The 21,578-nt window shown below is 36.5% G+C and overlaps 1 protein-coding gene across 20 annotated transcripts in view; it reads left to right on the plus strand.

The window, feature by feature from the left end:
• Positions 1-21,578, plus strand: part of DOCK3 (dedicator of cytokinesis 3) — a 224,799-nt gene that overhangs the window by 128,420 nt on the left and 74,801 nt on the right. For 19 of the 20 annotated variants that reach the window (XM_083795736.1, XM_083795732.1, XM_083795743.1 and 16 more), the window contains 3 exons: positions 3,950-4,038; positions 7,222-7,347; positions 16,841-16,965. In XM_083795736.1, coding sequence (XP_083651862.1) covers positions 3,950-4,038; positions 7,222-7,347; positions 16,841-16,965 — 340 coding nt within the window. Of the gene's footprint in view, positions 1-3,949; positions 4,039-7,221; positions 7,348-11,191; positions 11,430-16,840; positions 16,966-21,578 lie in introns of those variants that run through there. The other variant, XM_083795741.1, reaches the window with a different exon arrangement.

The raw sequence follows: 21,578 nt of genomic DNA on the forward strand, positions 1-21,578 counted from the left end.
AGAATGTGAAGATAATTTTTTCCTGATGAGTAAGCTGAATATTGGTTCAAGTTCTGAGTTCGCATAGAACAGCACAATAATTGAAAGCTTTTTTGTATGGTCCATTAATGTCTTAGCCCTGTTTTGTTTTGATTTTGAGAGATTGTTTTGGGGAGTGCAAATGTAATCAATTTGCCATACTGTTATGTTCTGAAAGGCTACCGAAGTGCTCCCATATCATGGGCTCTGTGCGAACATCTGGCCTCCCCTCCCAGAAGGGTATAGGAATTACAGAAGATATGGAGAAGAGTGACTCAAATTTTCCATGGCCTAGGGTAGTTTCTTCATGAGACTGAAAAGGTGGGGAGCTTTAGTTTGAAGAGGAGGAAAAGGGTAGCGGGAAGGGATGCAACTGAGTCTTACAAATTTGTGGAGGATGGTAAACTGTTGCTCACTGAATACAAGAGTACACGAGCTAGGAGCAATCAATGAAATCAGGAGGAGATCACATAAAAAGAGATGGAATAAAGTACTTCTTTAGGAAGCAGGTAGTGATCTGGATTTTACTACCACAGGATGCTGTGGAGGCAGGCAGAATTAGCAGGTTCAGAGTGGGTTAAACAAGTTTAGCAACAGCAAGTCTATAAATGGAGGAATAGGAATAGTCAGGGATGTACACTCTAACATCCCTAACCCAAAAACCTGAGGGGAATGGACTGCAGAAAGCAGCCAGGCAAGGGCACCCTGCCTAACCAGTATCTCCTGTGCCACTGTGGGAAGCTTTTCTTCATCTTCCTATGTTCTGACGGCCAGCTGAGATGTCTGATACCTTAAAGCCAGCGCAGTGAAAGGAGGGGTGCTGGGATAGGTAGAGCTAAGATTTCACATGGGATAGCCCCCGTCTGTCCTCACCTTGTAATAGAGGAATACAACCTGATCAGCATTTTAAGTTAAGCAAATAGTTTTAGATAGCATGCTGGGAGGAAGTAACTCTATTTTGAAGTGGTTTTTTTTCTCCATTTTTCATTTATTACGATTTGAACATCATGCTTAATTTATTCCAAGTTGTTTATTTCTTTTGTATTTATAATAATCAACATTTGATGGGGGTATTGGTAAATGTACCGTAACAGGCTGCAGGGATTCTCTCATTATTCTTGACAGTACCTGGTTTTGTAATACTGAAGAAAATTACTAGCTGGCTACCGGTTCTTCTAGGTAGTCTTAATTCCTTTTGCCAGACTGATTTTCAATTCCATAATGCAGGAGCCAAAAAATCCCTATTGGCTTTGTAGTAGCTGGTACGTGTCATAGCCTAATTTTTGCCAAAAAATAGCCTAGTTTTGCCAAAATTACTCTTGGGGGAAAATATAGAGGGAAACAATAGAGGGAAAAAAATATTAATATGCTTGGAACAAGTTTTACAAAATGACTTCTCTCTCAAGGCTCCTTTATTTTTAGGAGCTGAAAGTCTATAACCTGGTTTGGGTTTTTTTGGTGTTTTTCTGTTTGTTTTAAGGTAAAAGTCAACATGAAAGAAATTTAATTGTTTAATTCGTTAGCGTTTCAGGAGAAATAAGAATCACTATTGTTGCTAAGTTAAAAATTGCTGACTTTGTAGGGAACTTTAAATCTTTCATTTGTGCTTTAGATAATCTGAGCAATGATTGAATCTAAAAGGCAATTAGACATGATCACCTTTTTTTTTAAGCAATAGAACTGTTTGTGGTAGAGATTCCATTTTTGTTTTTCAATCAGATTGTTATACTTGTAAAATTGTCATTACAGCTGTGCTTACACTAGTATCAAGTACTTTATAACATTTATAGTTTCTCTCTTCATTATGCGGTAACAAGCTATAGCACCGATGGCACTTTTTTCCCGCTATGATTCTGTTCAAGCCTGGCAGATTGGTTATACAGCTTTACACATTGCTAGTACAAATACAGCCATTCGACTTTAATGTTTAGATAAATAAGAGTTGTCATTCCAGTTGAGAGGGACCTCTCTAATCTGAGCTCTTGCTCAGAGCAGAGCCAGCTGTAAGACCAGAAAAGGTTGCTGAGAGCAGATCACGTTGCTTTATCCAGTCACTTCTGCATAACCCCTAAGGATGAAGAGTACGTAGCCTCTCCGGGCAACCTGTTCCAATAATGCTTGACTATCCTCTTGGAAAAGCCTTTCCCGATATCCAGTCTGAACTTTTGTTACTTGTGTTTATGCCTGTTGCTTTACAGCATCCCACCAAGAAGAACCTGGCTGGCTCTGTAGTCTTAATAACTTTTAGTAGGTATTAGAAAGCTGCTGTTACTGTTCTCCCTCTGGCCTTGTCTTCTTCAGGCTGAAAAATCCCAGTTTCCTCAGCCTCTTCTCGTACAACACGTGCTCACATAGGAGAAAGACCTTTTTTGTGTTAGGGAGCGCCAAACTGAGCGCAAGGTTCTAGATCCAGACTAACTGCCAAATAATGTCTTCTCCCAAAAGACAGTAGAAACACGTAAGAAAATACTAGTTAAAAGGATGTTTACACAACATATTGATATTTACAAAATATAGTAGATATTCAACAAAATATAGTTGTGAATGTATCTTAAACATCATGACAGCAGCCTGATTATATATGACTGAGCCTTTTTATCCCCTTGACCCACTGTTTCCCTGCAATTCATGTCTTGAACAATCCCAATATGCTCTTCCCCTGCATCCCATGATGAGTCCCATATCCCCAAAGGCAGTAACCTATTTCAGTCTTTAAAGCAATCCAGAGCGCCTTTCTGATTGACTTATCTGGGTGGACAATGTGCTGAACATCCTCCTACGGCAGCTGTGGGAGGAGTGGGATCAGGGTGCTGTGTTTCCTCTGCTGAGATTGTCACAGTTTCCCCACCTGCTGTTATTCCTCTCTTCCTTTCTGTTCAAAAAAGATAAGCCTTTAATTGCATGGCCTATCAGGAAAGACAGAATTAGGAGATATTTAGAACAAGTTTGTTTATAGACTCTGGCATTAAGTGGTGGATTTGGTAGATGTACATCCAGCTGTTTTGGATTTGATTGCTTGATCAAGTACAGTGCAGCCAGCTATTTTGCATGAATATTGTTAGAACAAGGTTATAATCCGCACCAAATTGCAGTGTATTATTGAAACTAATATTAGCAATTGAATTTTTCCTGCTGAAAAAATATTGAATGGAAATATGACAGATCTGTTGACAGATAGTTATATTGTAATTTGTATCAAGGACTGTATCAAGGACTTAAAGGTGTAACTGAAAATGGAAATAGTATTTACAAATGCTTATTAAAGTTGCATATAGATGAGTAAACAATTGTGAAACACAATTGTGAAAACGTATTTCACAAGGTAAAATACAAACAGAAGTGTACATATCCTTTTCCTACAGTTTGGGGGCTACATCGTTTTTAAGGCATTCTATAAAGTATGTAGGTAAGCAAAAGACACGGTGTCAATGTCTGAGATATTTAAATATCAAATTTTTATTTAATCTTCAAAAATTCCACTTTTTATTTCTTGAATCCAACTTCTTTTTGTGCTTAAAAAATATATATATATATGCATATATGGCAAGTTACTTTCAGCTTGAAATTAATTTTCTATGTACAGAGAATTCAGCTAAAGATGTCTAAATCTTTCCTCATTTTTTTCATATTATGAAGAGTGAAGCAATTGCTTTAATGATAGAAAAGTCACCACAGGCTCCAAAGTGTCCATAAAAAGGAGATAATTATATGGGAATGTTTTGTTTCCTTCCACTTTTATTTAAAAGAGTTTTTCTCATTCATCAAAACCCCACAAAAGCTTTCATGTTATTTCTACAACAATGCTGACTTTCTCATCATAAGATGGTTTACCAGAAAGCTTTTAACTTGAATTAGTGTTCTTTAACTTGAATTACTGTTCTTTAACTTGAAATAGTGTTCTTTAACTTGAAATAGTGTTCTTTTATTTTAGGTGTAACAATGAAAATGAATGGTGTCAGATCCATGAAAATATTATTCGCAAGTCCAGCACCAAATACACAGCACCCAGCTCAAACTATGGTAAATATTTACTTGTATGCTTTTGTCATAAGTACGGCTAAAGGTTTCCTTTAGGAGACTGCTAATTAATTACAGTAGAGTAATTCAGTGAGTTGTGAAATTATGCATAGCTGAATTTTTCTACTTACTTGTGATGATTTAAGTGTAATTTTGGTAAAATTCAATTGTCTTCAGTTTACAGATGTAAACTGTATTGTCTTTGCCAATTTAACCAGGAATTAAAAAACCTACTCGATATCTTCACTTTTCAGATACAGTTGACAGTAATAATAATGTGAATTCAGTGTGCTAAATTTCCTTCACCTCTATATCTGTAGTGTAATTTTATCTCAGAGATCTTAGTGGTGGAGAGAGCTAAGGGGTTTGCTATAGTATTAGTTTATGGGCTATTACATGTACTGTATATCTATGTATATCTGTGCCTGTGAAAACTGTTAGCCTATTGGAGGATACAACATCAGCGGCTATCAGCACTGACAGAACTCCTTTAAATGTTTCTTTGTGACACTGACTCACATTACTGTGACCAGACTTGGCTACACAGGAGGTAAAGGATTTAAATGTACTCATTGGAATTTCCCTGAGTAAAACAGGGATCATCCTTTCTTCCTGTGATTCCCTCAAAACTTCCAGGTATCAGACATATGTAACACTTGCTCTCATAGATTCATAGAATGGTTTGAGTTGGAAGCGACCTTAAAGATCATCTAATTCCAACCCCCCCACCATGGGCAGAGACACCCCACACTAGACCAGGTGGCTCTCCTGAGGATACTATGTGACCTTGTCAAGAGAAGTAAAACCAGATGTTAAGTTAGTCTAAGACCTTAGTCTTGTCTGACTGTCCAGAAAATTCTGACTGACACAAAATAAATGGTGCTTTCATACCTACAGGTTAATTATCAAGAAGTCTTTCTGTGATAGTTTTAATACTAAATGTTCCATTAAATAGGTGAGGAGAGTAACTTTCCTGGCAGAGTTTTTGCCACCTTTCAAATTAATTTTTATTTTCCTGGCGAATGACAAATAAATATGTAAAGTAAATCTTTCTTTTTTCTTACCTTGCTACCTCATTTAATGATTCTTGTAGTTTGCTAATTTAGGTATGTCATTGCTATTCCATTCCAAATGAAACCGGCAAATAAACCCTTCTGCTTAGTTGCAGGTAGCTTTGCATCAATTATTAAGGGAGTGTATGATTCAGAAAGGCATACTGATGTCCAAATATTAGTATTGTCTTAATTTCACCTGTTTGCATATTCAGTTATTGTAGCATAATATGCAGTTCACAGTCCCACAGAAGATATTAAGCAAATAAACAATAAGCAAATAAAACAGTTTTGAAGTTTGGAAATTATTGTATCCAAAGCTGGTCTCCTTCCATGCTCTTCCTCATTACTACAGTTAAGGTCATCTACCAGTTATTATTAAAGCATTGTTCTGAATTGTTAAAAACTTGGAAAACTTGAACTGTTTGCATGTATTTCCACTGCCAGATGTCTGCCTAAAACTTTTCCTTTTTTTTTTTTTTTTTTCGGGCATGAGCTTTTCTGAAGTGCAGAAAGAAGGGGAAATAGATTTTTACTCTTGTGTTCAACTTTTTAAAATAATTATTTAAATTACTAAGATCACTAAGATCTAGTACATCTCTGGAGCAGAAGCTTGAAACAGCAGCAATATTGCCCTAATGTGGAGGATAATTTTACAGGCTGACATGATTTTAGCATAAGTAATGCAATTTGGACCTCTCAAACCAGTTCTTACAATGAGAAAATGCTCAAATCACATTTGTGATGAGAAAAGCTCCCTGGTTGTTTCTCCCCCTACCTCTCCAGCCCTTGCATAAGATTAGTCTTTCAGATCTACTGCAGGTAATAGAAAAAAATGAGAGGCTAGGCTGGATAGGAGAAGAGGAGTGGACAGTAGATGACAAACCTCCTGGGGAGAAGAAGCAGCTACGCAGAAGTTTGTTGGAGTGTAAAGTGTGGGGGGGCATCACAGAAGTATTGTCTGTCAATATCATGCTGGAAAATTGCATTACAAGTTCTATTACAAGTCTGTTTTATATAGGTAATAGAATAATTCTGGTACTATTTGTTAATTACTGGAGGTGTTGGGTGTGGACTGAATATTACTGGTTTCATTTCCCTAAAAACTTGTCTAACAAAATGACTAAATGTTGTTTGCAAAGCCAAACAATATTGAGCTTAGGAAATAGCAGAGCTTCAGAACTTTGGGCAAGATTATGGACAGAAGGCAGTGTTTGGTATGTGGTGTTCCATTCAGTGAGCAGAGAGGACAGAAAGAACTATTGACTGACTGTCATTCGTCAAATGAAATAAAGGTTGTGGAAAAAAGACTGTGAATGTAGTTCATGTTGCTTTGTGAGGTTGGTAATTCTTGCTCAGTAGATGAGACTAAGCCTGGATGGTTGGTCTTACTGTTGGCATTTTCTGGTATCTTAATGCTTTGTTTTCTAACTTCACCAGTACATTATCCTTCTTTTAGGGACGTAGTATACTATAAATTAAAAGCAACTTAAGAAAGCAATTGGACTGTGATTAACTATGTAATTACTCCTAGTCGAGCTATTCAGTTGATATACCAAACAAAGGGTCACATTGGAAGAGCTAGCTGCTGAGCATTTCCTACTCTAGTTTTCTGATAGTTTGACCTGTTGGTTCTGTGAGACATGTTGAGGTACTGAATTTCATTAAAATCAGCGTTCTTGTATGAAGTAGGTAAAGAATCAAGTAGAACAGATAAAATTTGAGTTTTCTTGAATGGTATTAAGCGCTGTTAAAGCCACTTTTGGGATGTCCTACAGGATTATATGATGTGAAGTTTCAGATAGAGGTGGTGTTCATGCATGTGTAGTAATGCACTATATACAATGAATGGAAATAATGCTAAGTATTTTAACTTGTGATATCTTTTTGAAATTAAGTATTCTGATTTTTAAAACATTGTAGTTGTATATGTTATGCTCCTGACTTAACCTTAAAGCAGATTTGTTTCTTCCATTTCACTTCTGAATGACTCCAAGGGAAAAAAGAATTCTGTTATTTGTGTATTTGTATTAAATTAACCATGGGGCAAAACAATATTTTACCTGCACACCTTATATGTTGAGACATCTAATTCTTCGATCTGAAAAAATTAATATCTATTGTTTTTTTTCAGGACTTATAATATCTCTTCAGCTTCTTCGTGGTGACATGGAGCAGGTTCGAAGGGAAAACCCCATGATCTTTAACAGAGGGGTTTCTGTTACCAGGAAGCTGGGCTTTCCTGATGTCATAATGCCAGGTAAACATAAAAGCTCTAATCTTAAAATATTGATCGTATTTTTCTCAAATTCCCCTAAACAAGTGTCACTGGGACGGGTGCTTCACTCAAACAAGGTTGAAAACAGAAGAGTTGTCTTGCTTATCACTAAATGCCAATTCCAGATTCAGGGAGGCATGCTAAAACATTTTAATTGATGGGCACACTATTAATAGATGATGTTAAATTCACATGTAGAGGAGTTGATCTTGAAAGTTCGCCCTATTTTTTCCCGAAGTTTGATATCCCTCATGTAGGCTAAGCACAGAGATGTTTATCTTAAAATGCATGAATTTTCTTCTTCATGATAATCGAAAGCCTGGCAGAAGAGTTTCCACTTTGCCACATGGGTTTTTGGAGTTAATATGATCCTTTTGCATTGGTTGACAGTACATGAGGCTGCAAATCTGGTCTGATTTTCCAGTTGGTCTTACAGGGCACCTAGTCCCTGCAAGAGCTGCCTTGGCTGAAGCGTTGCTGTACTCAGTTTGCTCCTTAATTCTGGAGCAGCAGCTTGAGATGGTTGTCTTTTTGGCACAAGCAGAGGTAGCCCCAGTGTAGCCAAGAGTTCATTTAGGGAGGAAACTGGAATCTAGCCAGTCATACAACCAATAGATATAAAAACAGGCATTAAACAGCCTTGATTTTTACAGTGTAGTAGGAAATGGGCTTACTAATTATGTTGCGTGTATAGCATTTGAAATACTACATCATTGCCTTGCATTATAACCAAGACCAAAGATGACTTTCCAGACACAGGAAATTTTATGAAAGCATAATGGGAAATGTATCAGATTTTATTACTGGAAAGACTGCAGTGACACATCAGTATCAAAAGCAGTTGTTGTAGCCTCATTATGGAGGCTCTTCAGGAAGCACAATAAAAGTAGGGAGTAAGTTGGAAGAATTTCTAGAAACTAAAATAAAAGGGTTTGGAACAGTATGTGTTTTATTTACTAATGCACTTGAAAACCACAGGAGCACAGGATTTTAACACTAGACAGCATGGCTTACACAGGGAGTTTGGATGGGATAAACATATCTGTTGGTCCTACACCTTTCTTGTCTTTCCTGTCCCTGCTGAAGGAATGCTTTATCTGTTTGTAGGCTTTAACACCTAGTTTGTAACTTTAACAGCTAGTATAATTTATGGCTCAGTGTATTGAAATAACCTTAAAGCAGTGTAAGTTCAATACTGTGGCCAATTACAAATTTTAGTTTTTTGTGACCTTATAGCAGTTTCAGTCTTAACCAAAAGCAATCAAATACAGAAAAGATTAAATATCACATGTTGATATGCAGACATAGCTCCTGCATGTTGATCTGCTGTAATTGAGATCACAGCTAGATACGTCAACTAGAAAAACTAGATCACAGCTAGAAAAGTCAACATCAAAAATAACATTTACATGCCTGTGTAACTGAACAGATTATCCTGAAAGAATTGGTTTATTCTACGCTTCTGCATGTGTAAAACTGTCCCTCAAGACCTTCAGACCACTGAATTTTAGCAAGCTTAAAGAATAGCTTTGTGACCTCAGTGTTCCCCCTCATAATTTGTCATTTTCTGGGTCCTGGCCTGTTTATGCAACCTGGTGTAGTGAGACTGTCTTCCCTGTGCTTTCGCTGTTTTGAGCGATGCTTTTGTCCAGGGGTTGGATAAGCAGGTTAGCAGTTTTCAGCCAAAAGGTGTTCCTACCCTAAGCTTTAAAGATTCTTTATTCACTGCAGCTAATTCAAATTTCCAAACTTACTTTCTCTAGTTAAGAACTCTAGAGAAAACTGCCTCAATGCAAAGGATGTCTACCAAATCAGAGATATATTGTTACAATCTTTGTCATATTCAGCCTTGAGATCTTGGACATTTAACTAAATTAAAACCAGATTCCACGGCATATGTCTGCAGTGCTCCCATCATAAGGCTCACTGTACATGTACAGTAGTGATCTTCCCTGCTCTGGTCAGCCAAGTTTTCAAGGAATACGAGTTTTTCAACTTGTCATCCTCAAAAGATATTCTAAGTCGCTGTTGCTAACTAATGTCCTTTTTTGTGGGAACCACAATTACTGGAGAAAACAGGGATTTTAAGATGATAATATATTTGGAATTGGGTTAATATAGAGATATATTGATCTGCTGAAGTTATTGATTGATACAATGAATATGTGAAAGGACCACCATTCTACTGTTAAATGCTTACAACCCCTCTAAAGGTGGTGAACACCAAGAAATTCTCCTCCATTCCAAGGGAGGCACAAGAGGTCTGCATATATAACGTTTAGCTGCCAAGCTGTAGGCATTTCTATTCAAAAATAAAAAAGGCTCAAATTTGTGGAGAAAAGCAGTTTGTAAATGTCCTTGAGTACCAGGTGAGTAAGCAAATGCAGCCATGGAAGTGTGAATGGACTTTCACTACAGTGATATATTAGGAAGTTGCCAGAGTAGAGATGAGATGCAAAGAAAGAAATAGTCATGAATGGTGCTCTGAACAGAAATTTTCATTATCCTGTATATTCTTCACCTGAAAAATTAGGAGGATCAAAATGTAATGCAACTGCACTAATGCAGTGAACGTTGTTCATTCTAATTGTGAGGGTTTTTTGGAAATGAAAACGCTTGACAGTATTCAGGTGACAGCAGATATTTGTCTGTTGCTTTCTTTTTTTTTTTTAAGAAGCATTAGATCAAACTGTGGTTTGAGTTTACATTATGGCTAGGACAGAGCATTTGGATAGAGTAAGTTATCTTTTTCAGGTGGATTAGCAAAGCTACATCAATAAGGAGTGGCCATCAATGTACTTTGCACCTATGTTATTACAACCAGAATCAGACTGGCTGTACTAGTATTGTCTGGAATTAGGAAAGATGTCGTTTACAAAACAAACAAAAAAATCTGTCAAGTACTTTTAGCAGTTCTCAACCATGCTTGCTTCTTTAATTGTCTTTGTCAATCTACCTTTTCCTCGCTTTGCTTCAGAACTGTTTCTTTCTCATGAAAGACAGGGTTTCCCCTCTGAGAACACGGAAAGTTCGTGGCTTGTATTTTGCAAGTGGATGCTGCTTTTCTGAGACAGTGTGATTTTTAAAAATATTTTGATGAATTAATTGATAAAGGCTATGTCATCTAGTATTGTTAAAATATGCAGTGATCATTCTGCTGAATCAAGAAATCTATATTTAAAAAAGCAAATAGCTCTAACATTTCAAATGAATCTTCTTGGTCATAGGTTTTAACATCTTCATTTTCTTTTTTAACAGGAATTCATTTCAAGCATAGACAGATTAACCATTAAAATTCTGTAGCTGTGTATTACCACACAATTCTACCCTACTACAATTTCTACCCTACCTAGTAGCCCTAGTTCCTATATCAGGTGCACTTTTCCCTCACTCAGTTAAGACCAACACTAGTGGTCATCATTAAGGAATAAAGTTAAACTAGTCTTCATGTGCTTATACCTTGCATGGTTATGCAGGAAAATGTAAATATCCTCTAAAATAACCGTGCCTGTCTTCATTTCAAAGCATAAAATGTTCTTTGTTTCCTATTGTATTGTGACCTGAGAAGAGCATCATGAAGAATTCTATGTTTTTTTGTCCGAATTGGAAGGGATTCAGTCAAACCAGCCTCACGAAGAGGTGGTGGGTTTTTGTTGCTTTTTTGTTTGTTTTTCTTTCTAAATTGCTATTGGGTTTAAGAGCGTCCATCTGATCCTGACAATTTTACCTTTCCCCAGAGATAAAAGCAATGAGGCATGTGCTGCTTGCCTTTTGGATTGCAACTTATTTGTATACAGAACTTGCTGATCAGAAATCTATTGCATAGGCATGGCGTTTGTCAGTTCCCCAAAGGACATCCCTTCCCTTCCCCATGTGCTGATAAGTATTCTGTCTTTTACTTTGATCCTCTGATGAAAAGTGCATGCTTCATCTTCTACTTGTAAGTGATGTTTCTTTCTCTTTTTTTTTTCTCTTTCCTTGTCTTAATTTCCCGGCTTCTCTCTCTTTCTTTTCCTTTTATTCTCTCCCCTTTCTTTCTGATGCAGAGATGAAGATAGTTGGGTGTAAGTTTCTGCTTTTCTGTGTAATGTCTGCTTATTGCTTGCTTTTTTCCATTTTCATATCTTTCATGGAATGTTGGGGATTGGTAAAGGTAATAAATCATAACATTATAGAGAAACTTTGGTAACAGAGGGACATAGATTTGTCTTACCAGTCTCTTTTCATACCACAGCGTTTCAGACCAATTTAGTAGATATGGCTTATGAACCAGCAGCAAAGGTGAGAAATATCTCAGCATCTGTTCTTTCAGAGATCACCGTCATGGCAAAAATAAAAATACATTAAGAATTGGACGTGGCAGGATTCATCAGATATTTTCAGAATCTTCAAGGCGACAAAATTGATGAGTCTAAAAGATACAATTATGTGATAATTATTGATAAAAAATGTTTACAAGGAGAATAAAAAATGTTTTTGTCATTAATAAACTTTCAGAAAGCAAATAAAAATTCTAAGCTGGAGGAGATAAGACAAAATATATTAAAAATTCAACCTAAATCTACTGGCAGGAAACTTTTTTGGGCAAATCATTGAATTTAAAAAGAGCATTGTATTAATTCTTTTGCATGCATAGAAGTCCAACAATGGATAGCAAATAATCTAGTAAGTATTGCTTGTTCCTTTTCCTCGTTCTTTAATTACAAGAATTGAAGCACTTTGAGCATTTTGTTCACCAAAAACTAGAGGATCGCACGGAGTTAAACTTGTGTGATGTTCTTTTTATAGAAGCGGAAAAAAAATTAATTCGGTATGTAAGCAGTAGATAAAAACTGTTTCCCCTTCCTGATGCAATATTACTCCCAGTGATGGTGAATAGTTGCATGCCATAACTATTTCAAGAATATAGGCTTTGAAAAAAACTTAGTGACTCACAAAAGGTCAGAGAAATAAACTGTTGAAATGGATCTAAAGGGATTCCAAGAGACTATCTGACTATCAGGCCTCTTCGTTTTAGCAGGCGAGCAGTAATTCAGCACGCACTTCAGTAGATTTTTACACCAATGTCAAGATGACTTCATTGTTCAAGGAAGGGAACATCGTGCAGCATGAGGCCTGGCACTCTTAAAAGTTTTCAGAAATGACTGAGAGCAGTCAGCAGTCAGCCAGGAGGCATTTGAGACACTTCCCAGACAGTACACTTTGTTAATTTTTCTTTTTTTTTTCATTTTGTTTTTCAAAAAGCAACATGATCACAAAGCTGATTGCGGGCCCCTTCTGTTAACCTTGTTTGTGTTGAAATTCCAGCACTTCAGAAGTAGTTGCCTGGTCGTAATTTGGAGGAAGTTATTACTTAGCATGAGGGTGTAACGGGCTGCCGAGGTCAGATGCCAATTCCTGGCACCGTGCTCTGGTGCAGTGGCCTCACGGCTACTGCAGAACAGAGCTGTCCAGCCAGGGAACAGTTGATACTCTTGCCCAGAAAGAAGAGCAGTTACCCTTGTAAAGAGCTATATCAGTATTCTGTGCTTTAGTTTGTTTCAAAGATTTTACTTAGTCACAGGCCCCTATCTTACAGAGGCAGAAACCCTTGGGCTTACGTCGCTGCAACTGCACTGAAGTCAGCAAGGTGATGCTGACTGAGGGTGTTGTGAAGATGTTCATTTATAGGATATAAATGTGTGATATTTTTTTTCTTCAGAAACCATTTCTTGCCCATTTGCTCTCTAAGAGTTGGCATTCTTCAGTAAAATGCCAGTATTTTCAAAAAGACTCTAACCCCAGTGATGTTAGAGAGCTGAGAAGACTCTCAGCGTTGGACCTCTTAAAAACCGAATTTGCTAGAATTAAGATGTTTGAGGTCTGTTTGCCAGTATCAACTTCTGGTGTAACCTTTTTTCAGCACAGGGACCATTCCTGTCAGTGTACAAAAACTTAGGATTCCTTTTAAAAAAAAATAAAAAAAAGTTAGATTAAATCCAGACTGTTTCTGTAAATTGTTAATACTTTGCAGTTCAAATAATTGGCTAGTTTTGTGGTGGAAAGCCTGCAAGTCTTACCAGTGTACAAACTACTTATTCTAATACATACTAGTCAATTATTGTCCACTGGACTATTTAATGTTACTAAGTCCTTAAAATAAGTATTTGGAAGTCTTCCAGGGCATTTCTTTATATTGTAAACACAAAATCAATACGTGACTTTCGCATATTGTTTTCCACTTTTTTTCCCCATTACCATTAAAATAGTTTTAGGTGATAGGATTTCACTTCATTATAAACAAAACGCCCAACAATATAAATTATGACTTTGTAGTTTAAAGTAAATTTGTATATTTGACCAAAAAAGCCAAAAAAAAAAAAGTGAGGTTAAGTGAAGAGCTGTATACATCACAAAATAATTCTTTTTCTATTATAAGAAGTGTTATATCTCCAGATGTTTCATAAAGAATGAATCTCAGGAACTGCTTGTGTAAAATGTCAGCTGCAGGTTGTAATCTCTAAGTACTTTTGGCCCACTAGCCTTCTAGCACTTTTTTCTCTTGTCCTAATGAAAGGAGGCCAAAGCTAACCCAGTTTTATAATCTGCACTGTGCTCCTTGTGAAGATGCGATGGGCTTGCATGATCCGCCTGCTGCACCACACTGGTATTTCTCTCAAAACGCAAGAGAAGCGTTATTGTCCCTTCAGAGCCAGGACTGCTTGTTACAGTAGTTTGCCACACAAAGGGTATGAATTGTCTGCTTTGTTAAACAAGTTCTTCATCTATCTCTTTTCCTTTTTAAGATGGAATTAAGTAAGGGAAAAGCTCTATCAGCCAAGATTTTTGACATGAGTATGTAGCTGTCATTTGGTGGTAAAGCTGACAAGGATCACTTGATTTTGCTGCTCACACTTTCTGGTTGGTCACAGACAAGCTGCACAGTGCTATTTGTTCGTGTGCTTGGACGCTGTTGTGCAGAATGTTGCCTCTAGCCTTGCAATTTGCATACTCAAAAATTTTAATAAACTGCACTGTGTTCAAGCATTTGCTCTATTTTCTGAGCAGCCCTTTAGTGCATCTGAGCTAAAAAAAAAAAAAAAACTCTTCTTGACAGTAGCTGTCAGAGGAAAAAAACGGCTTGCAAGGTCTCAGCAAGAGGTGTGGTTTTAACGTGCTAGAAAAAGGAGATCATTCTTTATAGGAAGATTATTTTCATTGTTACACACTATCAAAGTGAAGTGTTTGAGTTTGTTGTTTTCACTCTAGGTCTTCAAGAAACTGATGGGCTAAGTACCTGAGAGTCAACTGCTTTTTGTCTGTACATAGAACCCAGTATATAGATACATTTACTTTCCTATTTTTTGCTATGCATAATGGCCTTCTCTGTTTTTTTTTAAGGTTCTATAAACTATTTTTATAAAAGAAGATGCACCATTACATTTCACTCAAGTACTTTTCGCTCTTTTTCCTTCATTTTGATGCAAATCCACTGTTATCTTAGTTCTTCTGCCCCCACCCCACAGGCATTTTTTTCAATTAGTGAGGTAATATCCCTCCTGTTAAGCTTAATGGAAGATAAGATGCTTCAAATGCTGCGTTTAATTTAGGCTGGAAAATGATTTGCAATCTGACGTTGGACTTTGTGTAGCCAGACTGTCTTCCAGAGAAGAGGTTATAAATAGGAATATCCAAAATGCTAATTGTAGTGAGTACAATTAATTTCTATTAAGAATTATAGCATATAAATTGAATTCTTTCCTCATTGTGCACACTGCTATGAAAAAAGGCCTGGAGTCTGTTAAGCAAGAGGAGTTTCGAAACAAAAGCCCTGACTTAAACTGTCTTTTACTAGGACTTTTATATTTCCTTGATATTCCTGTAGTCAACATATAGGTAGCTTATCTGTATTTTGAAAAGCAAGAAAAATGCACAGATAATTTTCTCTGCGGACTGTTGCATTTGATGGCTATTCTTTGAAGGGAAAAAAACCAGATCAAATATTTAAAGGCTGTCATGAGCCTCTTGCTGTCATCTTTTTCCCGTTAATGAACCACAGCTTTTTCATACCTCTAGCTGTGAGGCATTTCAAGTAGTCAGCTCTGTGTGAATTCACAGTGAAATCCAACGTTGACGGAAAAAGAAGGACATTTTGCATACAGATTCCCATTCATAAAGAATTCCTAGCAGAAAGCACTGCATGTCAGCTACAGGGTCGTATTTTCCATGCTTAAAAAGTTGTACTTATCTCCAGAAATAAAAATGACAGTAAAGCCAAGACTGAAAGCTTCCATTGTTTGTCCCCACAGTAGAATAAGGAACAAATTCTGTGGGGTTATAGACTTCAAGAAAAATTTGAAGCACATCTTTGACAGACACAAAAGGATATCCCTTGCTGCCGAAAGCATATGCTGCTTATTTCATTGTGCTTCTGATTAATAAACGGATTTAACTGCATCAGCTTCTCCAAGTACTGAGGTTGAAGAAATCAGACATTGGAGGAGTCTCTGCTTTGCTAGATAACCATTCCATTACTTCATTATTTATTCTCTTGAGGCTGCTTAACAAAATACTTGCCTTGAAAGGGTTTAATTTTTTTTTTGTATTTTTTTTTTGCATTGCCCTTTAGTACATTTCTCTTTGTGGCAATAAAAAGTGATAAGTGAACCATCATGAAATGGTAACAATAACTAAATCTTAAGGAGAAATATATGCTACCTGCTATCCTTTTGGTGCACGTTTTAAAATTGACTCCAGTAGTTGTGAAAGCAGCACTTCCTAAACCAGATTCTTAAAACAATAATTGAACTAGAATTCCTTAAATGCAGGATAATATAGACCTGTGAGAGATGCCAGCATTTGTTTCCAAATATAGTCATTTGTTCTGAAAGCTCTTGAAAATGAGGTACTGAGAAATCGGCAGTTATCCATACTGTCCACTTTCATACATTCATGCATATGAATACAAGGCGCTAGACAGAAATCTGGCAGAGAAATAATTTAATAATTGCTCGATCCATCTCAACTGAATTACAACCGAGTTTCCAAGAAGGCTGCTTTTACTTGTCATTTTGATAAAAAGAAAATTTCAATATATAGAAAATAAGAATAGCTAAATGAACTTAATTTTCTGCTGATCACCGCAAAAATACTCATTCATTTTAAAGCATCTTGGAAATAGGAAGCCTGATACTTGCAAGTCAGATAACTAGGCAAACTCATAGTGGTTTTTTCCCCTCTCTGCTCACAAACAATAAAGCAAGTATTTATTCTGAGTTCACACTTAATAAAGGCATTACTAACAACAGTCTGATTTTATGCATTGATGTTAAAATGTTCATCTTTATTAACAATTAACTTGCTGCTTGGAATGATTTGGGCATCAGTCATAGTCTTGCAGAACACAGAAAATGGTTTGCAGAATCAAAATAAGTTTCACATAGGCATTGAGTCATCCATAGTGAATTTAAGCACGTGCCTCTGTCTTTTGCTGTAGGTGATATACGCAATGACTTATACCTGACATTAGAAAAGGGAGACTTTGAAAGAGGTGGGAAGAGTGTGCAGAAGAACATTGAAGTGACCATGTATGTTCTGTATGCGGATGGAGAAATCTTGAAGGTAAGTGCTTGTTTCCTATTTGAGCTTCAAGTGCCATCTGCTTGCTCTGTACACGTGTTGCCTTGGTTTGTTGTCTCTGATGCCAGGGAAATTCTAAATTAAGATTAGTTCTTACTATTTTTGGTTTTGGTTAAGGTTTTAAACTATTACAATGAAGGAAGTGGTCATTTATAAATTTGAAAGAATTCGGAGCATTGCACCATATGGGAATAGGAGATTTGGAGAAAAATTTATAAACTGAAAAACTTGTATAATTTCAAAATGTGATGTCAGTGGCTGGAGTAAAAAGAAAATTGGAGTATGAAATAGTGTATCATACAACATGAGGAAATATGATTACGAGAGAGACTGTTTTAAGTCTGACTTCTTGGAGTTATGGTTTTGAGAGTAGTTTTGAAAAATAAGTAGCCTTATTTCCAAGATCTTGTCTTTCACCCTGGAATGACTCCATTCCAGCTGTGGATGGTGATGTTCAATGTTTTTCTTTCTTCCTCTGTTCTTACTTGTAGTATTAATGAAAAGAACAAGGTAGTTAAGTCAGCTTTGTTTGGATCGGAGAGATTAAAAATAGAAAAATAAACATAGTATTTTTGACATAAACATCTATCAGGAATGGAGAAATGGCTGTTAATGCATTAATCATAACTTGTCCTATGCCTTTTTTAAACCTCCAATGCAGTAGAATGGTCTTTGTAGCTATTCTAATAGAACAGTCTAAAAACCAAAGTGCTTGTGTGTCATACTCATTGCCACAATCTTTTTTTGAGTTGAAAGAGGAAGTTTCCTTTGTTACTACTATTGCTTATGATTTGATTAAAAATTAAGTGCGTCTCTTGTAAGGAACTGTCTTCTGCTCAAAGCTGTTGCTGGAAGATCACAATCCTTTTCTGTTTAATTGCTTTAGGCATGCATTTCAAATTGAGTGACGTGTATTTTTAATCATTGCTGTATCATCTGCCAAAGACCAGTGTAGGTCTTTACCCTTCAAAGTGCAGTATCAGCATCTTCAAATCCTAACACAGGGCATAATTAGCTACCATCATCTAACTGTGGCTAATGGTTCAGTATGAAAGTCATATAATTTCTAGACATTATCAGTCATAACTACTTCAGTTTTCAGCTGGCATGGTCAGTCTCAAGTTACTTTGTTCTTACTCTTGCCTGTCATTACTACAACAGTACTTCAGGGCTGTACCTGAGACTGGGGGTCAGGCTTGGTGCAAGCTCGCAAAAAACAGGAAAAGGTAGTCAATCCAAATTAAAAAATTAATGTGAATATATTCGTTGTGAAAGAGAGACTTTACACATGAAGGATCTTCTGTGATTTTTAAATTCAAATCACATATTTAAAATAAAACCTTTGTACCAATTTTTGTTATCGTTCCTCAATGTAGTTGCAGTCAAAGCAATAAACATACTAGGGTTTATGTTAGGGAGATCTTTGGTTCATGAAGTCTAACGATGCCTCAGATTGCATTTCAAACATGGAATCATTATAATTTTTCTGTGTAGGAAGTTCTTAAAGATACATGCTGGCATATCTACTGAAAAACAAGTTAAAGGGCTATAAAGGACAATAAAAGCTGAACTCTCCCTTTAATGTGAAGTCCTTCTCACTGCTTAGGTTACATCTCTGTTCTCTTTTATTGCAGAATAGAAAGAAAAAGTTACTTATGAAACCAAGCATCAGTTTAACTGAATATAGAGACATTAGTTTAAAGCTTGAAATGGCAATTTGAAGGAAAAATAATATGCACATATGAGAAGGAAACAGCTACTTAGAAATGAGTTTGGAAACTAATCATGTCTTATCTTTTTTATCACTGATATACTTTCTACTTGATGCAGAAATTCTGCAAATTCATCTACCAAAGGTAAAGCAAATGAGACAGCCATCTGGAATTAATTTTAACTTGGTGGGTTATCTTACCATTCAGTGATAATGTCATTGTAGAAGACGATTGAATCCATTAAGTGTATATGGCTGTTCCGAGTCTGTAGAAATGCCTTGAAACTTATAAGAATTCAGCTCTGTAAGAAGTAGATTTCCAGTTTATCTCAACTTTCAGAATGCAGATTTTAGCTGTTGAATACAGGCAAAGGTCATCCTCTAGATCTTCCCTGTGCTTCAGGTGAAAAGCCTTGAGAGCATAGACCTCCATCATTTCTAACAGTTGTACCTGCGCAATGAAATTTGAGAAGTCTGTATATTGACAGATATCTAAAACTTAACACAGCTTTATTAGTCTCAGTTATTTTAGTATTCCAATATATGGGTATTTTTTCACCTTTTATATTAAAAATTTAGTTTTAAACCCTAGATGGCTTATTTTTCACTGCAGACATCTGGTTTATGTAATCTCCAGTACGGACAGCTAGAGCAGTGTGTTAGAATCTGCCATTTTCCACTAGGAGGGAAGCCGATTTCGCTCAAAGACAGAATATAACTGTACTCCTAACTGGAAGGAAAAGAAGCAGCTGTAAAGAGACTGCTAGGTGGGGAACTTTCATTTCAGTCATTCAGCATAATCTAAAAGAAAATACTAATGCTGCAACAAGAGGAGTCTAATTTACATTTTTCTGTATAAATGCAAAGAATAAGGTGTATGTTGGGTAGGGCTTGTGCAGTACCGATGATGTGAATTGCTTTGTTTGGGTTGCCTGTCCTCTGAATGATCCCTTGCATGACCTGGGGTTGCATTCACAGTCAAGTGTAGCTATTGGAAATGAAGGATCTTTCCATTTCCTTTTTCTAATTATAAGGTTAATTTAGTAACTTTCAATTGCTAGCATAGTAGAGAAGCTAATTAAAAATCTCCAATTCAGGCTTAACAATAGCATGGGCAACACACCGAAAGTTTTATCATTGACCCCAAAGCACTACTGTTCTTGGTTGAAACACCATTTACTGTTCCTGACCTATGGCATTTCTAAAGCAGACACTGCCAAATACGAAAGTGTGTGCTGAGTTACACACTATGGTGGGGAACTGCCACATTTTCATCTGATAGTAAGGTAAAAACTAAACTTTTCCTGACCAGCAGCACAATCCTAATCTGAATTACGGCTTTGCAAAGACTTTAGCAGAACCATACTAAGCGTTAATAAGAATATTCTGTCTCAAACCCGTATTGCTGTTGAGTATATCTTGGTCCAGAAATACTCCTGTTGAAAGCAGTGGGAATTGTATGCAGAATGCATTGCTGTTCAAAAGGAAAATGAGCATTTTCTTTTCAAAATGGTTTTAGCCAAATACTAGTATCTTTCAATATAGTCTGAAAAATAAAAATAAAATAAAATGACACATTTCTCACTTATTCTTCTTTCTGTTGTGGTAGCAAGAATCTTATTCGTTGCAGAACATACCTTAAATGATAAAAATTATTACCTGATCCTTTTTCTAGTTTAGCCTCCCTTACTTGCCCGTGCCCTCTAATTCACCTACATATTTGGGTCACCTGGTGACTAGGTGTACAGAGACTAGTATCCTGTCTGTATTTTGCACATCACTTCACAATTCAGAGTTGAAGATTAAACAATCCTCTCTCCTCAGACTATAGATAGCAGTATAAATGCATAGACACAGAACAGTTAACAACAACGAAAAAGATTTCACCAGTTCTTTTATTTAATGTTCATAGCCTGAAACAGCATTCAGAGACTGAGCGTTTGCCTGCTAAGACAGGTTGATTTTTGAGACAGCAGAAAAAAAGCTGATTAAAATTTCAGTTTTTCCTGTACATTTTAAAAGAAATACCGTTTTACTTTCTCTTAGGAACCTAATGCAGAATGAGCTTTTGGAAAGGTTGCATTAAGCCCAGCAAGTTACATTTATCCAGAAGTATTAGAAGGAGATTGCAGGCATTGGCACTGCTGCCACCACTGCTCTCACGCCAGCCTGTTAATATGTGCAATAGTTCAGTGGTTGTTGCTGTATTTAAAAACAAAACAAAACAAAAAACGCCTTTATGCCTGTATTGTGGCAAATACCATACGGTTACAAAAACTCAAGAGGACTGAGTTTTGTGGGTATGCTGTAGCATACAATGAATCTCTGTCCAGAGAGACTGTTCTTGCATTGAATTCCAGAATGACAGTGAATTTTTCTTTCTTTTTGGGCTCCTTCACAAATATCTTAGCTTTCTGAAAGTCAAAAGAATATTAGCACTGACTGAACTAACTGGATCTGGTTAATGGGATATATATGACTTGATATGATAGTCCCTTGCTTACACATGAAAAAGACCAAATCAAATCAACATTGACAGTGTTTCTTGGAATAGAATTTAGAGATGCCTTGGGGAAATGACCTGTAGTTTGTCTTGTCATGACTCTGTTCCATGTGGAGTGTTTTCATGTCAGGATTTATATTGCATGCATTGTTTTGGTCCTGCTTGGCTTCTGTTTCTTCCTGGATTCATTATTCCGAGAGATATTAAAAGTGAAGAATCTCTAACCTGTCTTTTTTCTGCATGGTTTTATAAGATGTCAGATCTTTTGGATTACTTTTTAAGTGCTAGGACTGGAGTATAGTTCAGGGCTCATAAAAGAAAATGTGCCTCAAGTTCCATGTCTTCATTACAAGGGACCTTTTAGTGTCTTTATTTCAGGAC

Source organism: Anser anser (genome assembly GCF_964211835.1).
Source record: "Anser anser genome assembly, chromosome: 12".
Lineage (NCBI taxonomy): Eukaryota > Metazoa > Chordata > Aves > Anseriformes > Anatidae > Anser > Anser anser.